General features: G+C 40.7%; 1 protein-coding gene across 2 annotated transcripts in view; it reads right to left on the bottom strand.

Moving 5' to 3' along the window:
• Positions 1 to 424: 424 nt before the first annotated feature.
• The window catches only part of MED14 (mediator complex subunit 14), a 52,861-nt gene continuing 28,124 nt past the window's right edge, over positions 425 to 25,161 (bottom strand). The window contains exons 17-31 of one of the 2 annotated variants that reach the window (XM_084649095.1): positions 24,230 to 24,390; positions 23,996 to 24,142; positions 23,803 to 23,894; positions 22,715 to 22,867; positions 18,104 to 18,373; positions 15,179 to 15,322; positions 13,841 to 13,937; positions 12,952 to 13,083; positions 10,798 to 10,980; positions 9,627 to 9,862; positions 7,922 to 8,101; positions 7,574 to 7,681; positions 6,959 to 7,084; positions 5,727 to 5,916; positions 425 to 929 (exon numbers count right to left, since the gene is read on the bottom strand). In XM_084649095.1, coding sequence (XP_084505221.1) covers positions 856 to 929; positions 5,727 to 5,916; positions 6,959 to 7,084; positions 7,574 to 7,681; positions 7,922 to 8,101; positions 9,627 to 9,862; positions 10,798 to 10,980; positions 12,952 to 13,083; positions 13,841 to 13,937; positions 15,179 to 15,322; positions 18,104 to 18,373; positions 22,715 to 22,867; positions 23,803 to 23,894; positions 23,996 to 24,142; positions 24,230 to 24,390 — 2,293 coding nt within the window. In that variant the 3' untranslated portion in view covers positions 425 to 855. Of the gene's footprint in view, positions 930 to 5,726; positions 5,917 to 6,958; positions 7,085 to 7,573; positions 7,682 to 7,921; positions 8,102 to 9,626; positions 9,863 to 10,797; positions 10,981 to 12,951; positions 13,084 to 13,840; positions 13,953 to 15,178; positions 15,323 to 18,103; positions 18,374 to 22,714; positions 22,868 to 23,802; positions 23,895 to 23,995; positions 24,143 to 24,229; positions 24,391 to 25,161 lie in introns of both variants that reach the window. The other variant, XM_084649094.1, reaches the window with a different exon arrangement.

Genomic DNA, 25,161 nt, shown 5'->3' on the forward strand with positions numbered 1-25,161 from the left:
CAGTTTCCTTAAGATTTAAAAATAATCAGAATTATTGGCAGAGTGAAGAAGTAATTGTTGGGGAGCAAAATTATTTCTTCCACAGGGTTGGGGTCAGAGAAAGGATGGGGCCAAAAACACAAACAGCCATGTAGGAGATAAGGCAAATGATCTGAAGTGGCTGAAAAAAACCTGATAGTATTTTTAATTATAAAATGTGTCACATCTAAGACAATAACATGTATATCAAATTCTAGTCAAACATTTTACAACAATTCAATTCCTAAAGTGATACAACAGAAAGAAGGAGAGAAGTTCATGGAAATCATACAATCTCAGTTTAAGGTTTTTATCTAGTTTATTAAATATTGCTTTTTGGGGTCATGTTTACAACAAGCCCAAATAATTTGTTTAAAGATTCAAAGCAGTAATATTAAAATACAGTTTCAATATAAAGTTTGTCACAGTTTTACAGTATTCAAAATGACAGATCTGTCTTAAAAAAAAACCCAAGTCTATTACACCAAAACATAAGAAAACAAAAAAAACAAAACAAACAAGTTTGGCATTTTCATAATCTTAGTATAAAACAGAATATTAAATCTATTAGCGGCAAGCTGACACTTTAATCTATTACCTAGTCTGAAATGTATCCCTTAAAACACACTATACAAGAGCACTATATAAAAGTTATGTTGATGATCATTTGATGAAAGTGCATCCCTGAAAGTTTCCCAGTTTAATATATTTAGCTCTTTAAAAAAAACGCAACATGTCAAAATGTCCTTTTCTCCTTTTTTTAATTGAAGGCTTTACTTCAGAGATTGAGATTTTTGCTGCTGAGTCTCTTGTTTTTCAGCCTTGTTTTAAAAGTCTCTATGGGCGCCCACCAGGGGTTAGGGCAAGATTAACCATTAAATCACGAACAGCTCCAAATATTGTGCATTCACCTGGAAAAGGAAAAAAAATACAAGTTAGCATGACAGAGAAAAAAAAATGAATTAACAATCAGGGGTTAATTTAATTTGTAACAAGCAAGCAAAGTATGCTACTCAAGCTCGCTCCACGCTGGGGCTCACACAGTACTTTCTGATTTTTAAATACTGTGTAATACTTTAACATAGTCTAAACAACTGCAATTTACCCATACTGGCTGATTACCAGCATAAAAGCATTGTTTAGACTACGGTTTTAGCCTTAGAAGGGAAAGAGCCTTAAAGACAGTGCTAATTAAGACTTGCAAATTCCACTGACCTCAAGGACATTGCCTGCATGAATATGTCATTTCAGGAATATTGTTTTTGTACCTCTGGTACAAGTTTCCAAACCCATTCACTCCAACAGTTAGAATTTGTGAATATGTCAGGTAAAGTAATTTCAGCTTGAATTTCTCAGCACAGTCTCTGGCCAGCCATGAATCTGCCAGAAACTAGTGGTAGCTAGTATTAAGGCTTTAATACCTTTTGAGTCTCATGAATCCATGGGATGATTTATCATACAAGGAATTTCTAGTTCTTCTGTAACCTGTTCATAAAAAGCTTACACGTGCTGCATCTGACCACATTTGGTTTCATAAAAACTTCAAGAAATTGACAGAAGTTTACATAGAGTAGCTGATTAAGAAACCCAAGAAGTTTGAAACTAGTGCTGGGTGGGAAATGGTTTCCTATCCCACAAGAATTTAAGATGTCAAAAAAAATTCCCATCCTAAAAATCAGGATAAAAAGGCAAAGTCAAAATGCAAAAAAGTTTTAGATGGGATCAACTGAAACTCCCCCCACTTAAGTTAACTTAAATTTTGAAGTGAAAAGTCATTTCAACACAAAACATGAAACTGTTGTTTCAAAAATGTCAAAGTGGGACATGACAATTTCAAAATTTCTCAAATTTTTTTTGAAATGGGAAAATTCTTCAAAATCAACCCTTTCTCATGAACAGTTTCAACAAACCAACATTTTCAGCAACAAGTTCCCAGAAATGTCCCTATTTGAAACCTCTTATGCAGATCAATTTCAATGACCTCAACAGTTGTTTTAGAAGAATTTGACAAAAATATAAAAATATATAAACCACCACAAGCCAAGGTCAAGAAATTTTCATCTTTATTCCAGCAAGACTCCACATCTCAGGCCACACAGTACTCCAATTCCTTTCCATCAGGAAATGTACAGTGAAGGATATGGTACAATTAAAAAAAAAAAAAAAAGAGTTTAAAACAATATGTTTTTGCCTAGTCAGGTTTTTTGGGCTGCATTCTTCCTCTCCACTTAACTTTGGGCTACTTAAGCAGTGTCAATTAAGATCTGTTATGTTCTGCTGCCGAGGGATGATGGTGTGATCTAAGTGATTAGAGCCAAGTGCTCTGGGAGCCATTAATCCTGACTGCTGAACCAAACAGTCACAGCATGACTTTGGACATGTCATTATCGACTTGCACCGTACATCCAGCTGCAAAAATTGGCTAAGTAAAATGCAGTACCACAGTGAAAATCAGATATTCAGAAAAGATTAGCTCAGGTGAAGTGTAATAAAAAAAACTGAAGTGTTTGAAGGCCTTGGCCCTACAAGCTCCTCCACATAGGCAAACCCTGGCATCCCCACAGGGTCCAGAGCAGCTTGCAGGACCAAGGCACAAGCTTAACCACATTGGTCCACAAAATACTGTTTCTCTTGGGATTCTCTGCCTTTTTTCAATGTAAGGTTAATCTTTTACTGAACAATTGGTATTTGATTTCCTTTTGGGGAGGTGGGGTGGAAGTCTTTCCTGGAAGAGATTCACTGTGTATTCACCAGGAGTTAATGTTTCAGGGAAACAAAGATTTAGGCAGTGTTTAACAATAGGTACCTGAAAATAAAACTCTGCCAAAAAAGTCACTTTTCAGTTACTAGCATTTTATTAAAAGGAAAATGAAGTTGAGTACAAAATACTCTCTCACAAAAAGAGAGAGCAAGGTAAAAGATACAGCCAAAATGAGGCAACACTGATTATAGTATACAATAAGTGTAAATAGTACCATAAGTGTTACTTTATGGATTTTTAATCAGTTCATCTCATTTGTCCCATCCTCTCTCAAATATTTCAGTTGTGAGCATAACACAGGTAAGTCAGTCTTGCCATTTCCTGCCATTTTTATTGCTGCAAATCACATTCCTAGTGTGCATGTTTTTGTAACCACAAGGATGGAACATTTATCAGCTATAGTCACAATCATTCAGACAATAGGTATTTGTCTTTGTTGAAATTAAACAATTTGAGGCATTTTCCTAAACCATATTTATGAATACAGTCTTGCAAAAACTATAGTTTTCTGACAATGGATCAGAAGTAGGTGCTAGAATACAGGGAGTGCAATTCTCCTTCCTTGGCTAAAACCAGGCAGGAAGCTCTTCCTCTTTGCCCTGGCATAGGGAGTCCCCATTCCACTCTGGCTGGTATGGTGAAAATTTCACCAAGCTGGGGAATAGGTTTTTCGCAGGAGTGGGTGGGTGAGATTCTGTGGCCTGCGTTGTGCAGGAGGTCGGACTAGATGATCATAGTGGTCCCTTCTGACCTTAGCATCTATGAATCTAAAGTGAGAACAGCAGAAGGAGCTAGTGCCTTGCTGGGAAGTTTCTGGGTCTCCCAATCCTTCCAACCAGTAGGTGGAGCTACAATAGCATTTGTCAAAAGTGATGTCCCAGCTAGGAAACCCCTCTTCACTCCTCCTGTAAAAAGAGATCTGTCCCCAACTAGCTATTCCTCTCCTTCACTGGGGAAAGGTATAACCTCTCCTACCCCTCCAAACAGACAAAAGGAGAACACTCTCCACCCAGCTATACATCTTTCCAAAGGTCTTAAATTTTTTAAATGGCAGCAAATTGCATCAAACATTTCAAAAGTTTCCAGCAGAGGGACCCCCCCAACCCCCAACTTTTTTTTTTTTTTTTTAAACACACATCAATACAGACACTATATGCTGGTAGAAATGGGGCTGGTGTACACAGGAATGTCCCCTACCCTACTCCACATATTTCCTTGACTGGATAGGATCCTACTTGAGGACATGGGCTTCTTTCAGATACACTTTTTTCTTGTCCCCATTCTGTTCCATGAGCTGTGTCCCATCTCATTACATCAAGATCTATAGTGACAGCTACAAAAACTGGTGAGCTCCACCCTCCTATCATGATCAATTTACCAAAGAACAGATATCTCAATTTTGGACATTCCAAGTAGCTTTGAAGATTGTTCCCTATGCCGTGGCATTCCAACAATATTTTAATGTGGATTTCATTTAATCATAACTTCAGGAACTGAGGTACTCCAGTTAGGCTCGGAGAAATATCCATATTTTTCCCCACTAGTACTCAACAAGAGAGAACTTGCACTTCTGAGACATTCAGTTAACTTTGTTTTTTGAAGGAGTGCTATTTACCCAACTGAGCATTCCAATCTATTGTGTACAGAAATATTGTGGGTAAAACTCCTTGTAAAAAAATATTTATCACTGTGTAAGATGTTATTCCAAAACATCAAGATCATTACCTATTAACTTTAAACAATTATGTTTGGTTAGTTAAGTAGAACAAACATGTCCTGTTATACGTAACATCATGCTCAGTAATAAAGTGCCCAAACCTGTTTATCTTTAAATCTACAAATGGGGAGATGGTGCAGGCCTGAGATCTCTCACACACGGCTCTTGGAAAAATGAAATTGCAAGTTCAAAGTTATCTCTGAGAGTTCAATTGCCCTCTTTCTCATCCTGCTAGTTCTCAGAAAGGGTCTAACACAGGATAAGAGTCAAGCCACAGAAAGAATTAAAGTAGAGGATCCCATGAGGTCTGGGAAGCCTTGCCCAAGCCTTGTTTGTTTTCCCCCCTACTCATCTACATTGCTATTAAGTTTAATATAACAGAAGATGCAATATTAATGTGACCGTGGCATGATTTTCATAAAAATAGGCACATCCCTAGCAATTTAAGATGTTAACATTCTAAAATTCTGTCACTCCAAATGAAGCATCAAGTATAACAAAAGTATTGTGAATTAGATTAAGATATATAAATACTTAGAACAGAAGCAGAATTCAGCCTTTGAGTTCACCATTTAAACCCTATCGCTGGTGTGTTTTAAAAAACACTTTTTTTTAGTGGTTAAATAAAAACGTTGCAGCAAAATTGAAACAATTTTCATTCCTAGGAACAACTTACATGCAAGAGCTTCACAGCACATTTGGTAGAAAGTGAAAGTTTTCACTGCACCCATGACAACACTGGTAAAGCGTACATTCAGCAAACAATCTCTCCGATCATTTTTCATTCTTCACGATACACGGACAGTGTTTGATCAGGGCTTTAATATATCTTTATTCTATGGAAATGGTTTATTAATCTATGGTAAACCATGAAATCAGATGTTTTACCACAGCTTTAAAATTGTTATTTACACTGAGTCCACTCATGAACACTATGTTGCTGTGACTGCAGTAGCATAAGCCATGTCAAAATACATGCATTCTACCTCCTAGACAAACAGTAGACTAGCTTGTGCCATTAATACAACCCTCTAGCACAAATGACTGGTATGGTCTCAATAGTACTCAACAACACATAAATTAACCCTATGGGGACCTGAAGATCACCTCAAGAAAGGCTGATCAATCCTCTCTCCACACAGACATGCATTACAAATCACTAAAACTAAATCCCACTTATTCTTAAGTCTGAATACTTCTTGAGTTCTGTCTACTGGATATGTACAGTACCTGGTCGTGGAGAATTCAGTTCTGCAAACCTCTTTAGAATACTGCTAACCAACATGGGAGCAGCAACGGAAGAGTTCTGCTGCCTGGGAATGTCTGCCTGTTGCGTTGTACCCGAAGCCATATCATAAATTATTGGGACAATAATGCTAACGGCTTCCTGTGGGACTGTAGTTTTCTGTGTTAACTGAAGCTGTGGGTAAAACAAAAACGATAAAGAGTGCATTAAGATGAAAACAGTATTTTTCAGACATACACATAATGTTAGGATAGTTGCCTTGCTACTGCAAGCCCTAGCTTGTGGTCAGGTCTTTTTTTATTTCATTTCCTTTTAAATTATCTCTATGTGGGGAGCACTTTCAATACAGTAACACACAAAATCTAGGTTTCACATAAAGATTCTATACCTAAGAAAAAGTATTGAAGTAAAACGAATTGTGGCCATAGCTTTCCACATTGTCTTCATCCTACTGCATATACACAATAAATTCTTCCCGTTTTATATGAGCCCACTGTCCAAAACGGAACCGCTCATTGCAGCAAAACTTCTAAACATTTCTAGGCCTATATTTTATACACATCTCATATTTCACAGATAACAGCTCAATAATTAGGAATAATCTACATCCAGTCTCAAGACACTATAGTTGAGATAACCTCCTAAGGACCCATTCGCACTGCCAGTACAACTGATTTTGTAACTGGTTGAAGGCACCATCATCTAAGCCTGACGATTAACACAGTTCAGTTTGTGTCCACACAGTGGCTCTCCTGACATCACACCACATTTGTATCGCAACATTCTGGGAAAATGCAAGCAACTATCCCATAGTGTTTCAGCAAAGAACAGAAAGACCAGAGGACACGAATACAGAATGGCACCAGCAGTGCATGAAGCAATGAATTTTAGGATACTTTATCACAGCATCTCCAGAGAGGAAGGAAGACGACTAAACAAACAAGGTACGCAGGAATAGTTCTGGGGTCATAGCCACAGAAAGGGAAAAAGTGTGCTGAACGAGTGATAGAAAAAAAACCCCCAGTATGCGACCCTAGGCTTCTTGCAACAGCAACATTTTTAGCTACCATGGTTACTAGCCAAGAGTAGCCATGCTATGTGCAGACAGAAGCCAGGTTTAGAGAACTGACCCTTCTACTAGCTGGTTAGTAACACTGCTCTTCTTTCAGACCCTGTCCACACGGCAGCTTTTAATAAAGACAGCTATTATACTTACGAAAAACAACATTTTGGATTTCAGCACAACAGCAGGTGTTCCTGGAGGTGCAATTGGTGGGGCACTGGGAGGAATCGTTAAACAAAACTGCACATTCCATTTCAATTGGCTTGCTTGATCAGGGAACTGTTTTAAAAACATGCCACAGAGAACATGATAAAGCAAGGCACATTAAGGTAACATATGTTTGACTACTGTAGCATGTTGGTACTGTTAAATGACACTTAAGCTAGACTCTTCAAGCTTTCAGACGATTTCACATTTAATATAAATATAATTAAGAGTTAACTAATCTCCTCTTGCTACGAGAATGGTTCAGTGAATCTACACTGAGATAGCAATGAAATAATACTATACACACACACAGCTGTGTTATCTTCATCAAATGCTTAGAGTCTAGGGAGAAGACAAGTTTTTGTTGACCTCTTCGTAAGAAGCACAGTGAACACATCTTTATTGAATTTATGCATTTAATATTACATTCTGTATCTTCATTTACACTACAAGGTGGAACTCATTCTGCAGTCACAAACAAACAGATTTTTATTATTTTAAGCACAGACTTAGAGTTCAGTAGTCTAAATATTGTCAATAAAGTTAAAAAAAGTAACTTACCAACTCCAGTTTCATGATGTGTACACAGTCCCTGAGGATATGTGTAGGAGCTCCTAGTAGTTTTGTAAAGGCTATTAGCGTGTTTGCTTTAAATGGTGGTCCTGCAACCTACAGTAATACAATACCAATTAGTACGGTCCATCGAGATCAAAATTGGTCCATTTGCTATGTATATAGCACCACAACTGTGCATAGCTGTTAATCTCTACTCTTATCCTGCAGCCCTTATTCTCATCACTAGTTCCACTGATATCAAGAGAATTACTCATGAATAAGAGCTGCAAAATAGGCCAATATTAAAGTGACATTCAAAACAAGACATTGAATGTTAGTAGTTTAAGTACATACTCTTGTTTCAAAGAATTTCTCCAAAACTTGTAGCTCCTCTGGCTTCCATTGTCCTGCATTTTCAGGTGTTACTTTTAGCTGCAAAGTCTGGTTGGTTTTCGGATTAAGGGCAACCCTGCACTTCAGTGCATCTGTCTTAAACATTATTACACCTGGTTCATTGGAGTTTATTAGCTGTAGCTGTATGAACAGAAACAACACATCTAATTAGTACTTCTTGGAGCAGGAGAAAAACAAACTCACTCCTCAGACCCCCACAAAAATTTTTGAAGGTTATTTCTTTTAATAAGAATACCAATTAAGTTTTGGCCATATAAAAACATCACCTTCGAGAATAATACAGTGCTAGATCCCGGCCCCAACTCTGCTCCTTTTGCATTCGTCTGGAAGCACAAAGGAGTAGAAACTGACCTCCTCTCCACAGCTGTTGATTACTTCAGCGTGGAGGGAATCTTCAGCACTTCCTCCCCATCCCTAGGGCTAAGGGTATAGCTAAAGCATGCTGAGTTCTGGTCATTTCCAGCTGTTGGGGGGGGGGGGGGGGGGGAGGGGAGGGAAGAGGAAGGGGAAGGGGAAGGGGAAGGGGAAGGGGAGAAGAGACTCCTTGGAATGTACAGCCAGCTGGAAAAGTTCAGAGCAGCCCCAAGCCTGCTCCATGCACCACTTAGAGTAAAACCATCCCCAAGATCAGGGATCCATAATCTGACACCATAATGGTTCTCCACCCCAACCTGCTGCACCTGGGGGGACTGGGTATCAGAGGATCTGGACCCCAATCATCATCTTTTATTTATTCATTTTTTTTTTCAAAGAACAGCTATCACGTTATACGGCTGCACAGGTTTTCCTTTTTGGGGGAGGGGGGGTAGGGGGAAGGGCACAAGGGAAGGGAGGAGAAATCACACAATATTTTGCATACAGCTAGGAAGGGTCATTTATCAAGAACTCAGATACTACTGTGATGGAAACATGTAAATGCCTACACAGAGGGACCAGATATTTACTGTAGTCAGATAAGTAGGAGACTCCACACCTAGAAGTGTGGGATTCCCTGAAGTTAAGGACTTCAGAATACGGTCAGCCTAACTTTGAAGGGGATTTAATTCTGTGTTAAACTGCATTAATAGACTGATACACTACTGTTTTACTTTGCCAACAGCATGAATAGCATAAGCAAGAAAGTTAAAATGTAAGTTTGAGATCCTCCATATTTATATAGAGATTTACTAGCATTAATTAAGCCCTCACACCCCTCCACCCAGATATGAGGGTTAGGCAAGTATTACACCCATCATACTGATGAAAAGAACTGAGGCAGGGAGATTCAGAACTTTTTCTTAAGTTCATTCTTGAGTCAGTGAGAGAGCCAGGAATAGAACACAAAGGAATCCTGACTTTTCAACCCCTACTCTAATCATTGGACTTCATTTATTCTAGATTTATTATACACAGTTGTTCAAAATGGATGCTGAAGGTGTATGGTGTTCCAACTAGAAAGTTGGAAACATATATTAGCAGCAACATTCTGGATATCTGCTCTTACTTTCTCTTTTTCTCAGATGCTGAAAGCAATTACAATTCAGACAGAATAGTCTGTGATTTCTTATGAACCAGACCTACAATGCAAGCATGTGACAAACACCTATTAAGAAATTTACACTTGAAAGTCAATACTTAGGGAGTTACCAATTAATCATTTAAGTACCGTTTCTTGCTGGATGATCCTCTGAAGGTGTCGCCTCATAATAACTGATCCAAGGAATCGCTCTAAAGGGGAGCAAAGATAGCTACCAGCTAGTCCTGGTACAAGCCCAGGAGTAGGAGAGGGCAGCAGTAGAATATTCAAGGCACTGTGAGTGAGGATCGTGGGGATAGATGCAGCCCAGGAGCGCTGAGGTAGTTTACGAGGCGGAGGCATATTAGTTGGCATTGTTTGGGAACCTGATGGAAATAGAAAAATTCTCCCTTATTGAAAGTGTACAGAGTTTGACTGCACGTTATGTTTTCAAATTTTTGGAAGATACTGTACAAAATAGTAACAAAGATGACAGTCCTTGCCCCAGGGAGCTCACATGGTGTCAGACAGCATGGAACTGATGGACAAAACCCAGAAGTAAATGGGAATGGGTTTGGAGGAAAAGGTAACAACAAAACTAATAGCATTACCATGAAAGCGGAAGTTTCATCTTGCCAACTTCATATATTGAATGACTAATTTTTGCTTTATCTTCCCAGTTAGCTCCTCCTCAAGGGAATTTACAGCACTAGCTGCCATATAACATAGGCCCAGCTATAGCAACAAAGTCAAGTAGTTATGGCGGTTATACTCAACCCATGCAGAGAATCTCAGTAATGTTAGCAACTAGTATATTGGTCCTTTTTTCTCTCCCAAGCATCAGAGGTTAGGGGTGAGCCAGCAGATGGCAACTTTGTACTCAAACAGTGGGCAGAAGTGATCAAGAAGTATAGTTAAATCAATCTTGCCAAGATCATTTTACAGTGTTGATGTGATATTTTACTATTCTTGTACTCATATGTACTTTCAGATCTTCTTCACATTGCTGCTATTCATCTGGACTTCTCCTCACCTTGAGGTATCAAAGGCTTAAACACAAATATTCAATATCAACAGCTCAGTAAATAAACAAAAAACCAGATAAAAACAGATCCAGTGCTAACCATGATTTGACTTGCTTTCCATTTTTTATTAATTATTTAAGACTCACACTGGGTCAGAATAAATGCATATATGTAGCAAAGTATTATTTTACTACTAAAGGGTAGCAGATAAAAATAAGGAATGCTACAAAAGAGATGGAACAAGAAATATTAACTTTAAGTGCGTCACAATTATAATACTGTTAAATATAACTTACTTGTTCCAGCTCGTGGGGAATGAGAGGCATCCGGGACTGGAGAATGGAGAGAAGGATTGGCTGGTGACATTCCAGGCATGCGTGCAGCTGGTGAGGGACCAGACACTTGAGGAGATCCCGGCCAATTCCCTGCACGCTGACTGGGCGACATCATTGTGTAGGGTGAACTAGGGTCTATGGTACCTGTGAAATTCTCAAGGTTATTTTTTAATTAAAGCTTTTCTTAAGTCGCAGAAAATATGGCTCACACACAATGCTTTCAAACGAAGTATTCAAAAACTCCGTTTAAAATACCAATATGACACAGCATCCTTTTATCTCACACTCCATCTGTAAGATGTAAGCATTTTAAAGAATTAAATTTAAAATACAAGTTTACATACTTATTACTTTGCCTTTAAATTCTATTAGTTATTAACTAGATTCTTCAAAGGGATCCTTCCATACAGAGTCCCACTGGACTATAGCAGATCTCTACCTCCCACTAGCTGTATGAAAGCTGGACATAATGAAAGACAAAGGGTGTAGTTTACTCGGGAAAATGCCTCAGTAACTTCACTTCACTGCAGTAAAGTTCCATAATAAAATCCATTTGTGTATACTTCTAATAACAAATCAGATTATAATGTCTACAACAGATTGTTTCTCAGTTACTTGACTGATATGCTGAAAAATAAATCCACTCTTAATTTTTGGTGATTTAAGTAGTAGTGGTGTTATCGAGAGCAGAATCTAATGTGCTGTAATTATAGCAGAAGTAATTTGAATAGAGTTTTCCAAGTAATTCAATAACTGAAGTGGGGGGAAGGATCAGTTGCACTTTTTTGTGCACTGTAAAACAACAAGACTTGGTAAACAATTTTCAAGTTTTAAGTTACTGAATCTCTTTAGCCTGTTCGCAATTACTTCCCTTTTTCATTCAAGCTGCATGTGAAGGTAATTAACAGAAGTTGTTTTACATTTAAAGATACAGGGTAAAGTAATTAAATTCAGCTGAAACCATGGCCTCTTAGTGATACTGCATGATAGTCTAGGTCAATTTTCCACATATTAGTAAGGGGCAGTGAGTGATTGGTACAGTAACTGCTCACTTAATGTCATCCCGGTTAACGTTGTTTTGTTGTTACATTGCTGATCTATTAGAGAACATACTCATTTAAAGTTGTACAATGTTTGCTTATAACATTGTTTGGCCGTGGGGGCTTGGAACCAGGGTGGCCTCCCCATCAGCTCCCCTTCACCCCCGCAGCGCCTCCCGCCTGCCAGCAGGCAGCCCCACGGATCAGCAACTCCGCCCTCCCTCCCCGCACCTCCCACCTGCAGCAATCAGCGGATTCTCAGCATTCAGGAGGCTCTGGGGAGAGGGGGAAGGAGCAAGGACACCGTGTGTAGCGTTCCCTGCCCCCCTGAACCTCCTGAATGCCCCGAAACAGCTGATTGCTGTGGGTGGGAGGCACAGGGAGGGAGCGGTCTGTGGCATTCAGGAGGCTGGGGGGGGAGGGGAAAGGCCACAGCATGCTCGGGGAGAGGAGCTGGAGCACCCCCAGGCACTTTGGAAAGAACAGCAAGAGGATCAACTGGACGATCCACCCTCTGACTCCACTACCTCAACCAAGCTTCACAATCATCATTGCTGAGTACAGTATTAAATTGTTTGTTTAAAAAACGTATACTGTATGTGTATATAATGTCTGTTGTCAGGCAAAAAATTTTTCCCTAACATCTCCGCCCCCCAATTTACATAAATTCTTATGGGGAAATTGGATTTGCTTAACATCGTTTTGCTTAAAGTTGCATTTTCCAAGAACGTAACTACAACATTAAGCGAGGAGTTACTGTACTTAATTTTCAATAGACTAGCAACACATCAAAGTAGTTGAAAGCATCTGTATGGCTATAATTACCAAGAAAATCCACATCCACACAAACTGCTATTTCAATTGCTAAACACTCATTATTCCAAACAGTGTAAATTTCCAGACCTGAAGAAGAGCTCTGTGTAGCTCAAAAGCTGGTCTCTTCCACTAACAGAAGTTGGTCCAATAGAAGATATTACCTCACCTACCTTGTCTCTAAGTCTGCACAGACAGGGCTTAATTTTAAGAAAGTTTATTGTTCATGTCAATATAGAGATGTACTATTACAAGAACTCACCATGTGGGCTGGCAAAGTTAGCTGTTTGTCCCATTGTTATTCCAAGGGAGGAAGGTGAAGGAGTTGGACCAAATGATGCTGGTGATGGAGCTCTCAAAGCACCACTAGGGGAGCTTGCAGCATGCAGATTTCCTAATAAAGGTAGCCAGATACAAACAGCAATTCATTGTTTCTTCCTACTTTTCCTTCAAAAGCTTGAGTAAACCAATAGCAAAGAAAAATCAGAAAAAAAGTGCTCTCTCTTTTTTAGAGACATGTCATACTAGTCAGAGTTATCTTTACCCCCAGAAGCTGCATCTTGGACATGAATCAGCAACCATGATACCAATTTATTCAGTAACCAATCCTTCTTCAAAGGCAAATGTGAACTAGAAATTCTATAGTACATTTTACATGTATAATACATGACATTCTTAGGCAATAGGTATAACATTTTTCCTTGTTATAGCAGGCGCATCAAACTAACTACAGTTAAGGTTGCATAACTATTTCCAATTTAAGCTCTGTTCTCAGGTGCTCATAACTTTCTGACATGTACACTTAGTTTTGGTCTCCACCCAAGTGTAAACGTCTGGGAGTAGAAAGTTGAAATAGCCTTTTCAGAAAAGGACCTCTAAAAGTGAAGCTGTTTGATTTGATCAATTTAGGAGCCTGTAAAAATAATTACCTGTTATGCAAGCACAGTAAATGCCAATTAAGGAAGCATGGCTGAAGTTCATGTAAAGCTCACATGCAGTGTAGCTAAGACCAACCACACTGTGCATGCCTCATAAGTAACAGAAAGTCACTTTATGAGAGAAGTATGCCGTAAATCATACTATTCTTGAGAATATAAAAAGCGTACATTCCATAACATCTATTGCCAATATAGAATTGAGAGCCATCTTACCTGGTGACTGTGTATGCATCATGGAAGGAGATGGGGTCACTGTGTTGTGATAGGATGTGGGTGGTGAAGTAAGAGGGTAAGCTCCTGATGCTCCTGCCTGTTTTGCAAATGGCTGAAAGTGTCAACACAGTAAAATGGAAGTCTTCAATGATTTCACACTGAATCTACTAAGTACTAATGTTAATAGATTCCGCAAAAAACTGATGGTAGTTTGATATCAGATCTGTCTAATCAGCTTAACACCATAGCATCCAAGTCTTCAGACCTCCTTATTCAGGGCTTGTTGCTTTGTTCCACGGTTTTTGAAGTCTTCACTCCCTTCCCTCAAATCACATAAACACTACCTTTACACATCTCACCCTCTTCTTCACTTCCACCCTCCAAAGACCAAAAATCCAATACAGGTCCTCAGGTTACCAAAAAAATCTTGTAGTTTAAAACCACATTGTCTCCCCTCAATTACATGCTCCTTTTCTGTTTTAAATAAGACATGTTGAATGGTTCTCCAGATTGGCAGTCAACATGCTATGTGCTATCTATAATGCTATCTCAAAGTAAATATACATTTTAAAACATGAATAAATCTTCCAAGGGCTATTTCAAAGCACTATAGTTTATACCAGGGGTCTCAAACATGCAGCACGCGGGGCTATTTCCTGCGGCCCACCAAGCAGCCCGCACCCTCCCCACCCGGCCTACCTCCAGGCCAGGGGTGGGCAAACTACAGCTCGTGGGCCACATCCTGCCTGCAGGATTGCCCCCTGTGGCCCCGCGCTGCTCCCTGAAGCGGCCGGCACAATGTCCCTGCGGCGCCGGGGTGGGGCGGCAGAGGGCTCTTTGCATTGCCCTGGCTTCCAGGCACCGCCTCCTGCAGCTCTCATTGGCTGGGAACAGGGAACCACAGCCAATGGGAGCTTCAGGGGAGGTACCTGGAGGAGCAGCAAGGTAGCACACGGAGCCCTGTGCCCTCAAGTCCCCTCCCTCCCCTGGACTGTAGGGACGTGGTTCCGGCTGCTTCCCGGAGCAGAGCAGCACGGGGCCGGGGGCCAGGGGTTGGAATGGGGGCGGGGAAGGGGTGGAGTGGGGGCTGGGCTGGGGGCAGCGAGGGGGGGGGGGGGTGTCATTGATGCGGCCCTCGGGCCAAGGCACTAGTCCTCATGTGGCCCTTGTGGTCATTTGAGTTTGAGACCCCTGGTTTATACTCGCTTCTCATCTGCTATTGCCATTCCTCTCGGGGAAGACACAACACATACATTTTTCTAAAAAGGTAGGCATAATTATGGAGAACAATGGAGATACAGTGTAACTTGTGGTTTTATTATTTTGCCTACATTTTACCTGTTGCTGTGATTGTTGGGGCTGAAGTTGTGATATCAATGAATCCATCATGTCCCCCCCAATAGGGGAAGGCGGATTATCATCCTCATTTACAGATCGTCTTCGTGCATCCTGATTGCTGTCAACAAACATGTTCAGGAATGTCTGTGGATATATTTGATTATTATAATTTATTACATGCCTCTAACAGTAACTCTATACTTATAACTGATCTAAGCATCAATAGCAGAAGTGTATGTGTGCTATTTATAACTTATTCGGTTATCCCTAGATTAAAATATAAATTCCATTACTTGAAATACAATTCACAAGATCAGGAAGTCAAAGACCAATTTGGCTACAAAGAAACTGTTGCTGTTCGCCACTCTGGCAAGGTCACCCTCAAAATTCAGTAGCCTTTCATACCAATCTCCTATTAAAAAGGTAGTAAATGTTTTAAGCAACTCCGGTTTTCTAGATCAGTACAAGTTTATTCCCATAGAAGTTTTGGAAAAACAACCCCCTTCCTGTTAAGTTCTACTGGCTTGTGCCAAACTATTATCAAAAGATGGAAATCTACGTCTCCAGCCCTCAAATACAAAAAATTGACTCCAGGTTGGTTAAATCAAACTCAGGAAGATCTATAACATTTGTGAAGCCAAACAGCTCTCAGAAGGTTTAAAACTTGAAGGAAACCATTAACCAAGAAATAAAATAAGGTACATAATAATTAGAAGTGAGTGTATAAGAATCATCACATACTAGTCACTGGAAAATAATTTTATAGAGATTCTGTATTTAGATAGGACCATCAATTGAGATGTAGTTGTACTTATAATTTTGCAAGTGTAAAAATTATCTTTATAACAATTCCCTTTTTCACCTCCTCAACTAGAAATGAACCCTTTACTTAGAAGGTATCCTCAAGAAGAAAGTCAAGTAAACTGGAAAGGAATCTGCGTTCCCAGTGTCCCCTGACCAACCACCAATTTCCTAGAAGGCTTTGAAATTTTTGTTTTTTAGCCACTTGGCACAGAAAAAAGACAATGAATTTGACTATTAAGGATATCAAATATTTATCTGAAAAGAGTTTCTAGTGCAACCAAAGGACATTTATGCACAGCACTAATTTCAGAATCTATGGCTTATAAAAAAACAGGAATAAAAAAAAGGGTAAGAGCACAGCTAGTCCCTGGAAGTTTCTTAAACAAAACCACCACCAAAAACCCACCACACTTCTGGAAGATACAACTTACTTGGAGGAATTATGATCAAATCAGCGTGTGTCATTTCAAGAGATTCTTCTCTTCTTTAAAGAAAGACTCTACAATATCAATGAGTGCCCACAGAACCTTACTTAATTTGACCAAAAATAAATCCAAACTTGTTAACCTACAGAAATGCAGGCATCCAGAGAACTTTAAACTCTGCCCTATGGTATCACTAAGCAATAATCATACGATTAAGGTATTTTAGTGTTGTTGGTCCTGGATTATCCTAAACTGATTTTTACAGTCAGATTTTTCTCTCCCCCCAACCCATTCCACATATTACCCACACAACCTTAACTCTGTGCAAACTGTTCAATATCTTACCATGTTTGGGTTGATTTTAAAATGGTAAAATCCTTGAGGTGTATTTTACTAATTACTGATATGAACTTTCAACCATAATTCCATCTGAACATAGGGAAATTCTTAGGCAAGCTTTCTCCTCCCCCAAAAAATTTACATGATCAGTATAAAAATAAATCCAAAGAGAATGGTACCATGAGAGATTTCTAATGATATGAAGCATCAGCCTTAAAATTAAAAACTTTAAATTGCCATATTCACTTGTCTGCTCTAGCTGCTTTATGCTATTCTGGAGCAGTGCAGAGCATACTGGCCAGTTAAACTGCATTTTGAGCTGCTTTGTTTTTATTGCCAGAACAATAGAAAGTACTGGGAGTTTACACTTCAGATTCCCCCTTGCATCTCCCAATATACCCTGCACACACCCCCAATTCCTCTTTCCCTCCTGCACACCCCCATTTTCCTCTCTCTCTCCTGTACCTCCTACATTCCCCTACACACAAGCACACCAGTCTTCCCCCGCCTTCCTGTCCTCTTCCCCACTACAGACCCCTACTTCCTCTCCAACCGTCTGTGTAGCTCTGGAGCAAGGGCAGATGTTGAAGAAAAATATTTAGCACTAGTGTTCATTCTTTGTCATTAATTTTCATAACTGAAAGTTTCTGTCAGAGGCTGGTGCATAAAAATCTTTCAGAAAATTCAGAAACTGCCCTCTTTAAAAATGGCTGCCATTCCCATTTCTCAGTAGGACTGAAGCATAGGTGCCCTTTTTCAAAAGGGCCACTGCCTCCCACTGTTTCCAGCGAGAGCCAAGCCAGCCATCATCTTTAAGAGCAGCCTCTGGCTTCAGTCCTGCTGAGAACAACGGGAGACTACAGCCTTTTCAAAGAGGGCAGTTTTACATAGACTTTTCTGAAGTAGAAAATTATCCATCAGGCCCTGCTGAAGAAGCAGCGTTCAACTATGAAGAATGGGGAAAAATTACCATTAATCCTAAAAAAGTCTTTAAACGTAGCTTTGGCACAAGATTTCAGTGAGGCTTAGGTATGAAAGAAGCCTGAAGTGTCTGCATGATTTCATTATTAAGATCATTCAGGAGCAAAAAAAAAAAACAAAACAAAAAACAGTCTCACATTGAGAGCTAAGTTTCTTGTTGGACACATTTTGAGTTAAAATAGATTTATACTAATTAACCAGTTTACTTGTAAACCAGAAAATTCTGTGCTCAAAAAGAGTAAGTGCTGTAATTTTGAGGAGATACAGTGTATTCTTCACATATAAATTGGCTTTAAATGAAAAGTTCATCTCAATCTGCACAATGAAACCATGAGTGATGCTTCCATAAGATGCCAGAAAACACAAAAACAATTACCTTTAGTCCTGGTGCAGGGTAAAAACCTTCAACTATTTTACTATTGTCAAAAAGACTATATGCTCCATCACGTATTGCCACCACCCCACGGCTCCGGCAGTAGATGTCAATGCAGTACATATTCCTAAAAGCCAGCCTGATGTGTGTGGGTGACTGAGGCAAGATTGAGAAACACTGATAAGCAATGTTGATGCGTTGAGTCAGACCCAGCATTGGCACAGTTGGAAGTTTGTTGATGGCAACTAATGGAGCCTGAGTATCAAACAACACCTGCAAGAGAACAGACGTTGAGAGATCAATTACCTTCCACAATCAATCACAGAGTCTATCTTTAAGGGATCCAGGACTAGTCTACACTACAAAGTTAGGTCATTGTAAGCCACCTGGCATAGATACATGCACAGCTGGATCAAACTTAAATTTGTCTCCCACCAACATAACTGCCCTGTTACAGCGACACAGTAATACCACCTCCCCAACTCAAAGTCAATGTACCGAGATCAACACAAGTGAAAATGTAGACAATGTGTTATTTATGTCGACCCTAACAGTCCTCCAGCAACTGTCCCACAATTCCTGACACTGACCACCCTAGTCACAATTGTGAACTCCACTGCCCAGAGATCACAGAGGCCCCGCCCTTAAAGCCCTGAGAATTTTTTAAATGCCTTTTTCTGATTGTCCATCTTGGCAACTCTTTAGTTCTCTGCAACTGCCTAGATCACCATGCCAGCTACACATTCCAGCCACACTCCAGCTTGGAGTCAACAGCAGATATTGGATCTCCCAGGCCTGTGGGGAGAAGAGACTGTGCAGGCACAGCTAGAGACCAGCAGCAGAAACACGAACATCTAAAAGCAGATTGCACGGGGGATGCAGGTAAACAAGGACCAGCAGCATGGCCACATGAAAATGAAGGAACTGTGTCAGGCCTATCAGAAGGCCAGAAAGGCCAGCCGTCGATCCAGCGCTGAGCCACAGACCCGATGCCTTTACAAAGCCATACTTGGCAGATATTCCATCACGGATACCTCTGAAGAGTCCGAGACACAGACCCCTGCTGTGAACATGAAGGATGAAGAGGAAGCAGGTCTTGAAACCAGGGGGGTCAGTTATGCCGTGAGCCAAGACCTGTTTGAGACTCCACCACAGTCCAGTCAGTCCCACCAGTTAAGCATGGGTGAGCCCAATGAAGGGAAAGGATACTTGGGAAGTCTGTAAATATATGTCCCATTATGGTCTTAGCTCTTCCTGCTAAGTTGGAATTGCCATCAACTTTTCATTAATTTACTCATAGTAGAAGAGGTAGCAGCACAACTGCAGAAGGCAGTGCCATCTGCTTTTCACTCCCCGGTGGAGTCAGGCAAAGGGGCCACGCAGAGCAGTTTGTTTATGTCCACAGGGATGTTCCTGAGTGATTCTGATGAAATTTTCATGGAGATACTCTGCAATCCTCTCCCAAGGGATGGCAGCCTTATGTCTTTCTCCACTGTAGGGCACTCTCTCACACCATCCTGCAAGGACTCCAGCGGGCACCGCTGCAGTACACAGGCTAGCACAACCAGGCCCTGGGGGCTTCAGGACACGAGCAGCAGCTGTGCTCTCTGTGCTCGTTTCCCTCAGGAGTCAGGTGTCAACCAAAGTCACTGCCACCTGTGGAGAATGGTGCTAGGACTCAGTGCCTTTGCCCTATACTCAATTTCATGCAACCAAACAATTCCCTCCCCATTTCCCTCACCCCTGGTGGGCCATACTCACCATGCCTAGTGCTGTAAATGGCGCCATGCACAAGAACCCACAGCAGAAGCGTCAATAAGCACGTCTTGTTTACAACTTATGGGGAAGAAGGGAAAGGAGTTCTGAATCTTAACTTTCACTTTCCATTGTGACTATACTGACAATGGTACCTCAGTGTGTTTTAATTACAGCTGCTGCTATTCTGGTCTTGAGGGGTTCGCCTTCTACACTCACGGAACACCTGAGCCAGATAAGAAGGAGAAAGAGGAGGACTTTGGATGACATGTTCAGTGAGATCCTGTAAGCCAGTGCTACATCAGATCATGAACAAACAGCTGGGAAAAGGAAAAAGTGGACAGGCAAAAGACCCAGGACTCCCAGCAGAAAAAGAAGAGGGAGATGCATCAGGACATAATGGGCCTTCTCCAGAAGCAGACACAGATGCTGCAGATTCTTGTGGACCTACAGGTTCCACAGTCACATGCTCACTTCCCTTTGCAGTACATAAAGAACTCCATTACAGCACCTCCCTACACCCCCCCCAACATTCTCATGTGGCATCAGGGGCTGCATCCATACCCTGAATCACTCCATCCCAGGTGACATTAAGGACAACCACAACTACACATTAAGTAACCTGTGAGATCCACAGCTGCCCTATGCATAGGTAAAATGGACATGAACGTTCTTTCCCTTTGTTAAGCTTTATTCCATTATTAAGTTCTTAACGTATTTACTTTTAAATTGCACAGAATTTTTTTTGCACTAGTTTTCTTACTGAATAAAACTATTTGGAAAATAATTCATCTTTATTATTAGTGCCCAATTTATGCTGCAGAGTGCCTAGCAGTTATGAAATCACCCACTTACTTGTTATTGTACAATGTGACAACTCATAGGATCAGTCAAACAGTGTAATAATCATAAATGTACTAGCACTGCAAAATTAATAGGTGCATTGACAGTGTTATATTCATAGATGTGCACGACGCATCACACAATTCCTAACAAGCCCCAAAACAGCAGGCTAGGTAGAGCACAGTATACCACAATACATTACTGTGGCTCACTGTTAAAATGCACTTTCATACTCTCTCTGTATAGCTCTGCCCTTAGCTCCAACAGCCCGTGTCTGGCTGTTCAAACTCAGCAGACAGCCACTCCATCCGGGCAGAAACATTCCCCCTTTGCTTCACAGTTATTATGCAGGACACAGCAGGCAGCTATAACCAATAGGATGCTTTTCTCACAGAGATCCAACCTTGTGAGGAAACACCACCAGCATCTGTCCCTTCAATCTACCAAAAGTGCATTCAACTGTCATTCTGCACCAGCTGAGCCAGAGCTGAATCTTTCCTTGGTACTGTCCGGGGGAATGTACGGCTTCATGAGCCAGGGGAGCAAGGGGTAGGCTGGGCCTCCCAGGATCACCACTGGCATTTTAGCATCATCAACAGTAATCCGCCAGTTGGGAAAGAAAAGTCCCTGCTTGCAGCTTTCTGAACAGTCCTGGGTTCTTAAAAATGCAACCGTCATGCACCTTCCCTGACCAGCTAACACTGATGTTGGTGAAGTGCCTCCGGTGATCCATCAGTGTTTGCATAACCATAAAAAAAAAATAGCCCCTTTTGTTGATGTACTCTGTGGCAAGGTGGTCTGGTGCCAAAATAGGGGTGTGTGCGCTGTCTATTGCTCCACTGCAGTTCAGGAACTCTGTGGCTGCAAATCCATTAATTATATCCTGCAGATTGCCAAGAGTCACAGTCCTGCACAGCAGGAGACGATTAATAGCCCTGCACACTTGCATGACAACAGCCCTCACAACAGATTTTCCAACTTCAAAATGATTTCCCACTGACTAGTAGCAATCTGTCATTGCACAATACCATCACCACCACTCCCTTCTCCACTGTCCGTGCTGCTCTCATTTTGGTGTCCCTACGCTGGAAGGGTGGATGAGCTCGGCACACTCAGCCAGGAATGTGGCTTTGCACATCTGAAAGTTCTGCAGCCGCTGCTCATCATCCCAAACCTGTATTACAATGTGATCCCACCAGTCAACACTCATTTCTCAGGCCCAAAAGCAGCACTCCACCATTCGCAACTGCACTGTGAACAGCACCACCAACACTGAGTTGGTTCTCGCTATATCCCACAGCAATCTGTCAAAGAAATTGTCACATTCCCTGCTGATTCAGTTCTTCTTGTGGCTCCACAACTACCAGATTGAGTGTCCTGGGCTTGCAACACTTATGGCAGTAGCGCAGAGATGTACAGGGTCCATGCTTCTGTCAGAGAAGGCAGACAGGGAGGAGCACTGCATGGGTTCATAGGATTTTTTTTTTTTTTTTTAAAAGGGTGTGAAAATTATGGGATATAGATGACATTATGGGATGGAAACAGATGCACACTGGGAAGTTGACCCCTTGCTTCCAATCACCCTGCATAACTCATTTCTACTCCCCCATGCATTGCCAAAACTTCCCAAAATAGTGTGTGCTGGCCAGTGGCGGGTTGCACACTGGGATACCTACCCATGGTACACCACACTGTGCATCGACACAAGCAGCACAGATGCAAGGAGCCAAGAATGCATGTGCACAAGCGATATGCCAACTGCGATGGCTTCATGCCGGTGAAACTTGCATGGACCCAAGTTTATAGTGTAGACATGGCCTCAGAAGAAAAATCAAGTCATGGAGGATAATGAGCCCATTACCTGCTCTTCCTCAATCAGCAAGAACTATCAGTAATTTATTAAGAGTCAGATTCTGATACCCTTGAGAAAAAACCTCAAACATCAGAATCTGGCCTTAATTATCTTACACTTTTCTAAATTCTATCTTTTCATAAAGAGAAATAAAATACAGTTACCTGTAATAACTGAACCACATTTGGTGTTTTATTGAACATCTCCTGGAGCTGGTGTAGGATGGTATTGTGACAGTTACTGCAACCTGAATTTGGGCCAACTGTTCCCAATGAAATGTGGAATTTTTGATGTATGGAATTCCACTGAATGCTGATCTAGAACACCAAGAACACAAGAAATCTTAGAAACTGAATAAAATAACTAGATCAGATTGCAAGTTGTGAACCAGAAACTGAGAATTACACATACATAAATATGAAAGTAATTGAAGTCAAAATGCCATGAAGAAAGTTAGTATAGCTTTCTACAAAAGCGTGGGGTTGGATTTTTTGCTAAGTTTATCTAGGAAATCCCCATGAGGATAATTAGCAAGAGATGGGGGGAAAAGGCAACTATAGAAAGAAATTAGGCTATTTCCTTAGTGTGTTACTCAGAAACCAGAAGCCTCATTTGACCAAAAAGGGGTGAGATAAGGGAACTGGACTTGAGCGCTTGATACTTCAATATCTACAAAACAGATGTAGTTGAGATGCACCCAGCCTCACCAATACAACACACAAACGCTATGATGGGTCAGGCCAATGTGTAATGGCAATGTTATGCAAAATCCAGTGGGCTATTCGTGCCATTTATGGAAAGTAACTAACCATGACAATACACGTTCTACATGTGCAAAAAAATGCTCTAAAAACCCAGGTTAAAGAGAGCCATGATAGGTCCATGTGGCATTGAAACAGTCCACAGTAAAATGGGGAAACGTTTCATATGACTCCTTTTTAGATTAAAAGTAGAAAAAACATTAAATTTCAGAAGTTTTGTCAGAGACTTCATTTTTTTTTGAGACAGCATTCCATCCATAACTGTCCTCCTGGTATTTAACAACATACCAATTATGCAAATATCTAGGCATCCAGCAAGTTAATAATGGTCTGCATCTATTACTTATAGCTTCCCTACTTTTATTAATATGAATTTTTTACTGTTATTTTAATAAGGTGGAGGGCTTTTTGCTTAAGTTCCAAAAGCTCTGAACCTGTATAGTTTCTGTTTTCAAATGCAGCTTTAGAAGTGTACTAAGAGAGTTACTTACTGAGCTTCCCTTGGTAGTTCCATAACAAAGGATAAGCTTGCGGTAGTTATAGACACGAACCTCAGAGAAAATATTTAGGTGGTTGGGTATTTCTTTTGAGGAAGGGGAAAAAATAAGAAGGTACAGTGAGAAAGCTTACATATTTATATAAGATGCACCAAAAGTATAAAAGGAAAGGAGAATATTTTTGTACCTGGCAAAGATCGTGCAAACTCCAGCACACATTCATACAGTCGAGCAATACTGTTCCAATCATTGAGGAACATCTCAACAACTTTTCGACCTCCAACTGGTTCAGACAATTGGTTTTCGTAAGTCAGGTAGACATGACGTGTTGGTCCTGCAGTGTCAATAATGATTAGCATTTGACAGAGAACATGGTAAAGAGAAAGGAGTTAAATCTGCAAAATATTTCTGCAAAACTAACCTTGTTCCCTGGAAGATGTGCTGTTAAGTGGACAGTTCGCAAATATCAGCTCAGCCACCCATGTGCGGTTATTTCTACCTTGCAATCGGAAAGTGCAATCAAGGAGAGACCGGTCCAGAGCCTTCTGGGTTTCCTCACTTGTACCTTTACATGGAGGAATTCTGTCCATGAAGAAAAGAGTGCACAGTTGTACACATTACAGTTCCATGAGTGCATAATATAGAATACATGTTAAAATATTTTCCAGAAAGACATGTAAATAACTTTACTTGAAAGAAAAGATGCTCTGCAGAACAACAAATGGAAGAGAACTGGGACTGGAGAAACGAAGCCAGGTATTTTATTCCTTTCAAGAACTGTATCGAACTATGAAATGCCAGTCTTACAATGCAAGTAAATCATAAGAAAACGCTACAAGACATTGTTAAATGAGGGGAAGATCAGCCTCAGATAGATCTACAATCAAAGCTGTTGTCAAAATAATTCCTCTAAAAGGAGCTCAATTCTGCCCTCCTGGCTAAAGTAGAACTTTACTGATGAGAGACTTCTGTAGAGAGAGTAGTTAAACAAGGTCTTTGTAGGAGTCTAGTGTCAACTTTGATATTTTATTACCCAGGCAACAAATTGGGATCCAGTTTCCCTTTTAAAATAAGTCTTCATTCTAAAGTCAATATAACAAACTTGGCTAATATTTTAATTCCCAAAAATATATTCATACACCAAATAGTGATGAGCAAATTCAGAGAAACCCCTAGAGCAGTAGTTCCCAAACTTTGGGTCACAACCCCCATATGGGATCATCAGAAGATGGGGTCACAGTGATCCCTATTGTGCGGAGGATGCTATTTTGCTCCTCACAGCACGACTTTGCGCGTAGGATTGCCTGGCGTCCCCTTTTCAACCGGAACACCTGGTTGAAAAGGGATCCTTGC

Source organism: Lepidochelys olivacea, assembly GCF_965140295.1.
Source record: "Lepidochelys olivacea isolate rLepOli2 genome assembly, chromosome: 1".
NCBI lineage: Eukaryota > Metazoa > Chordata > Testudines > Cheloniidae > Lepidochelys > Lepidochelys olivacea.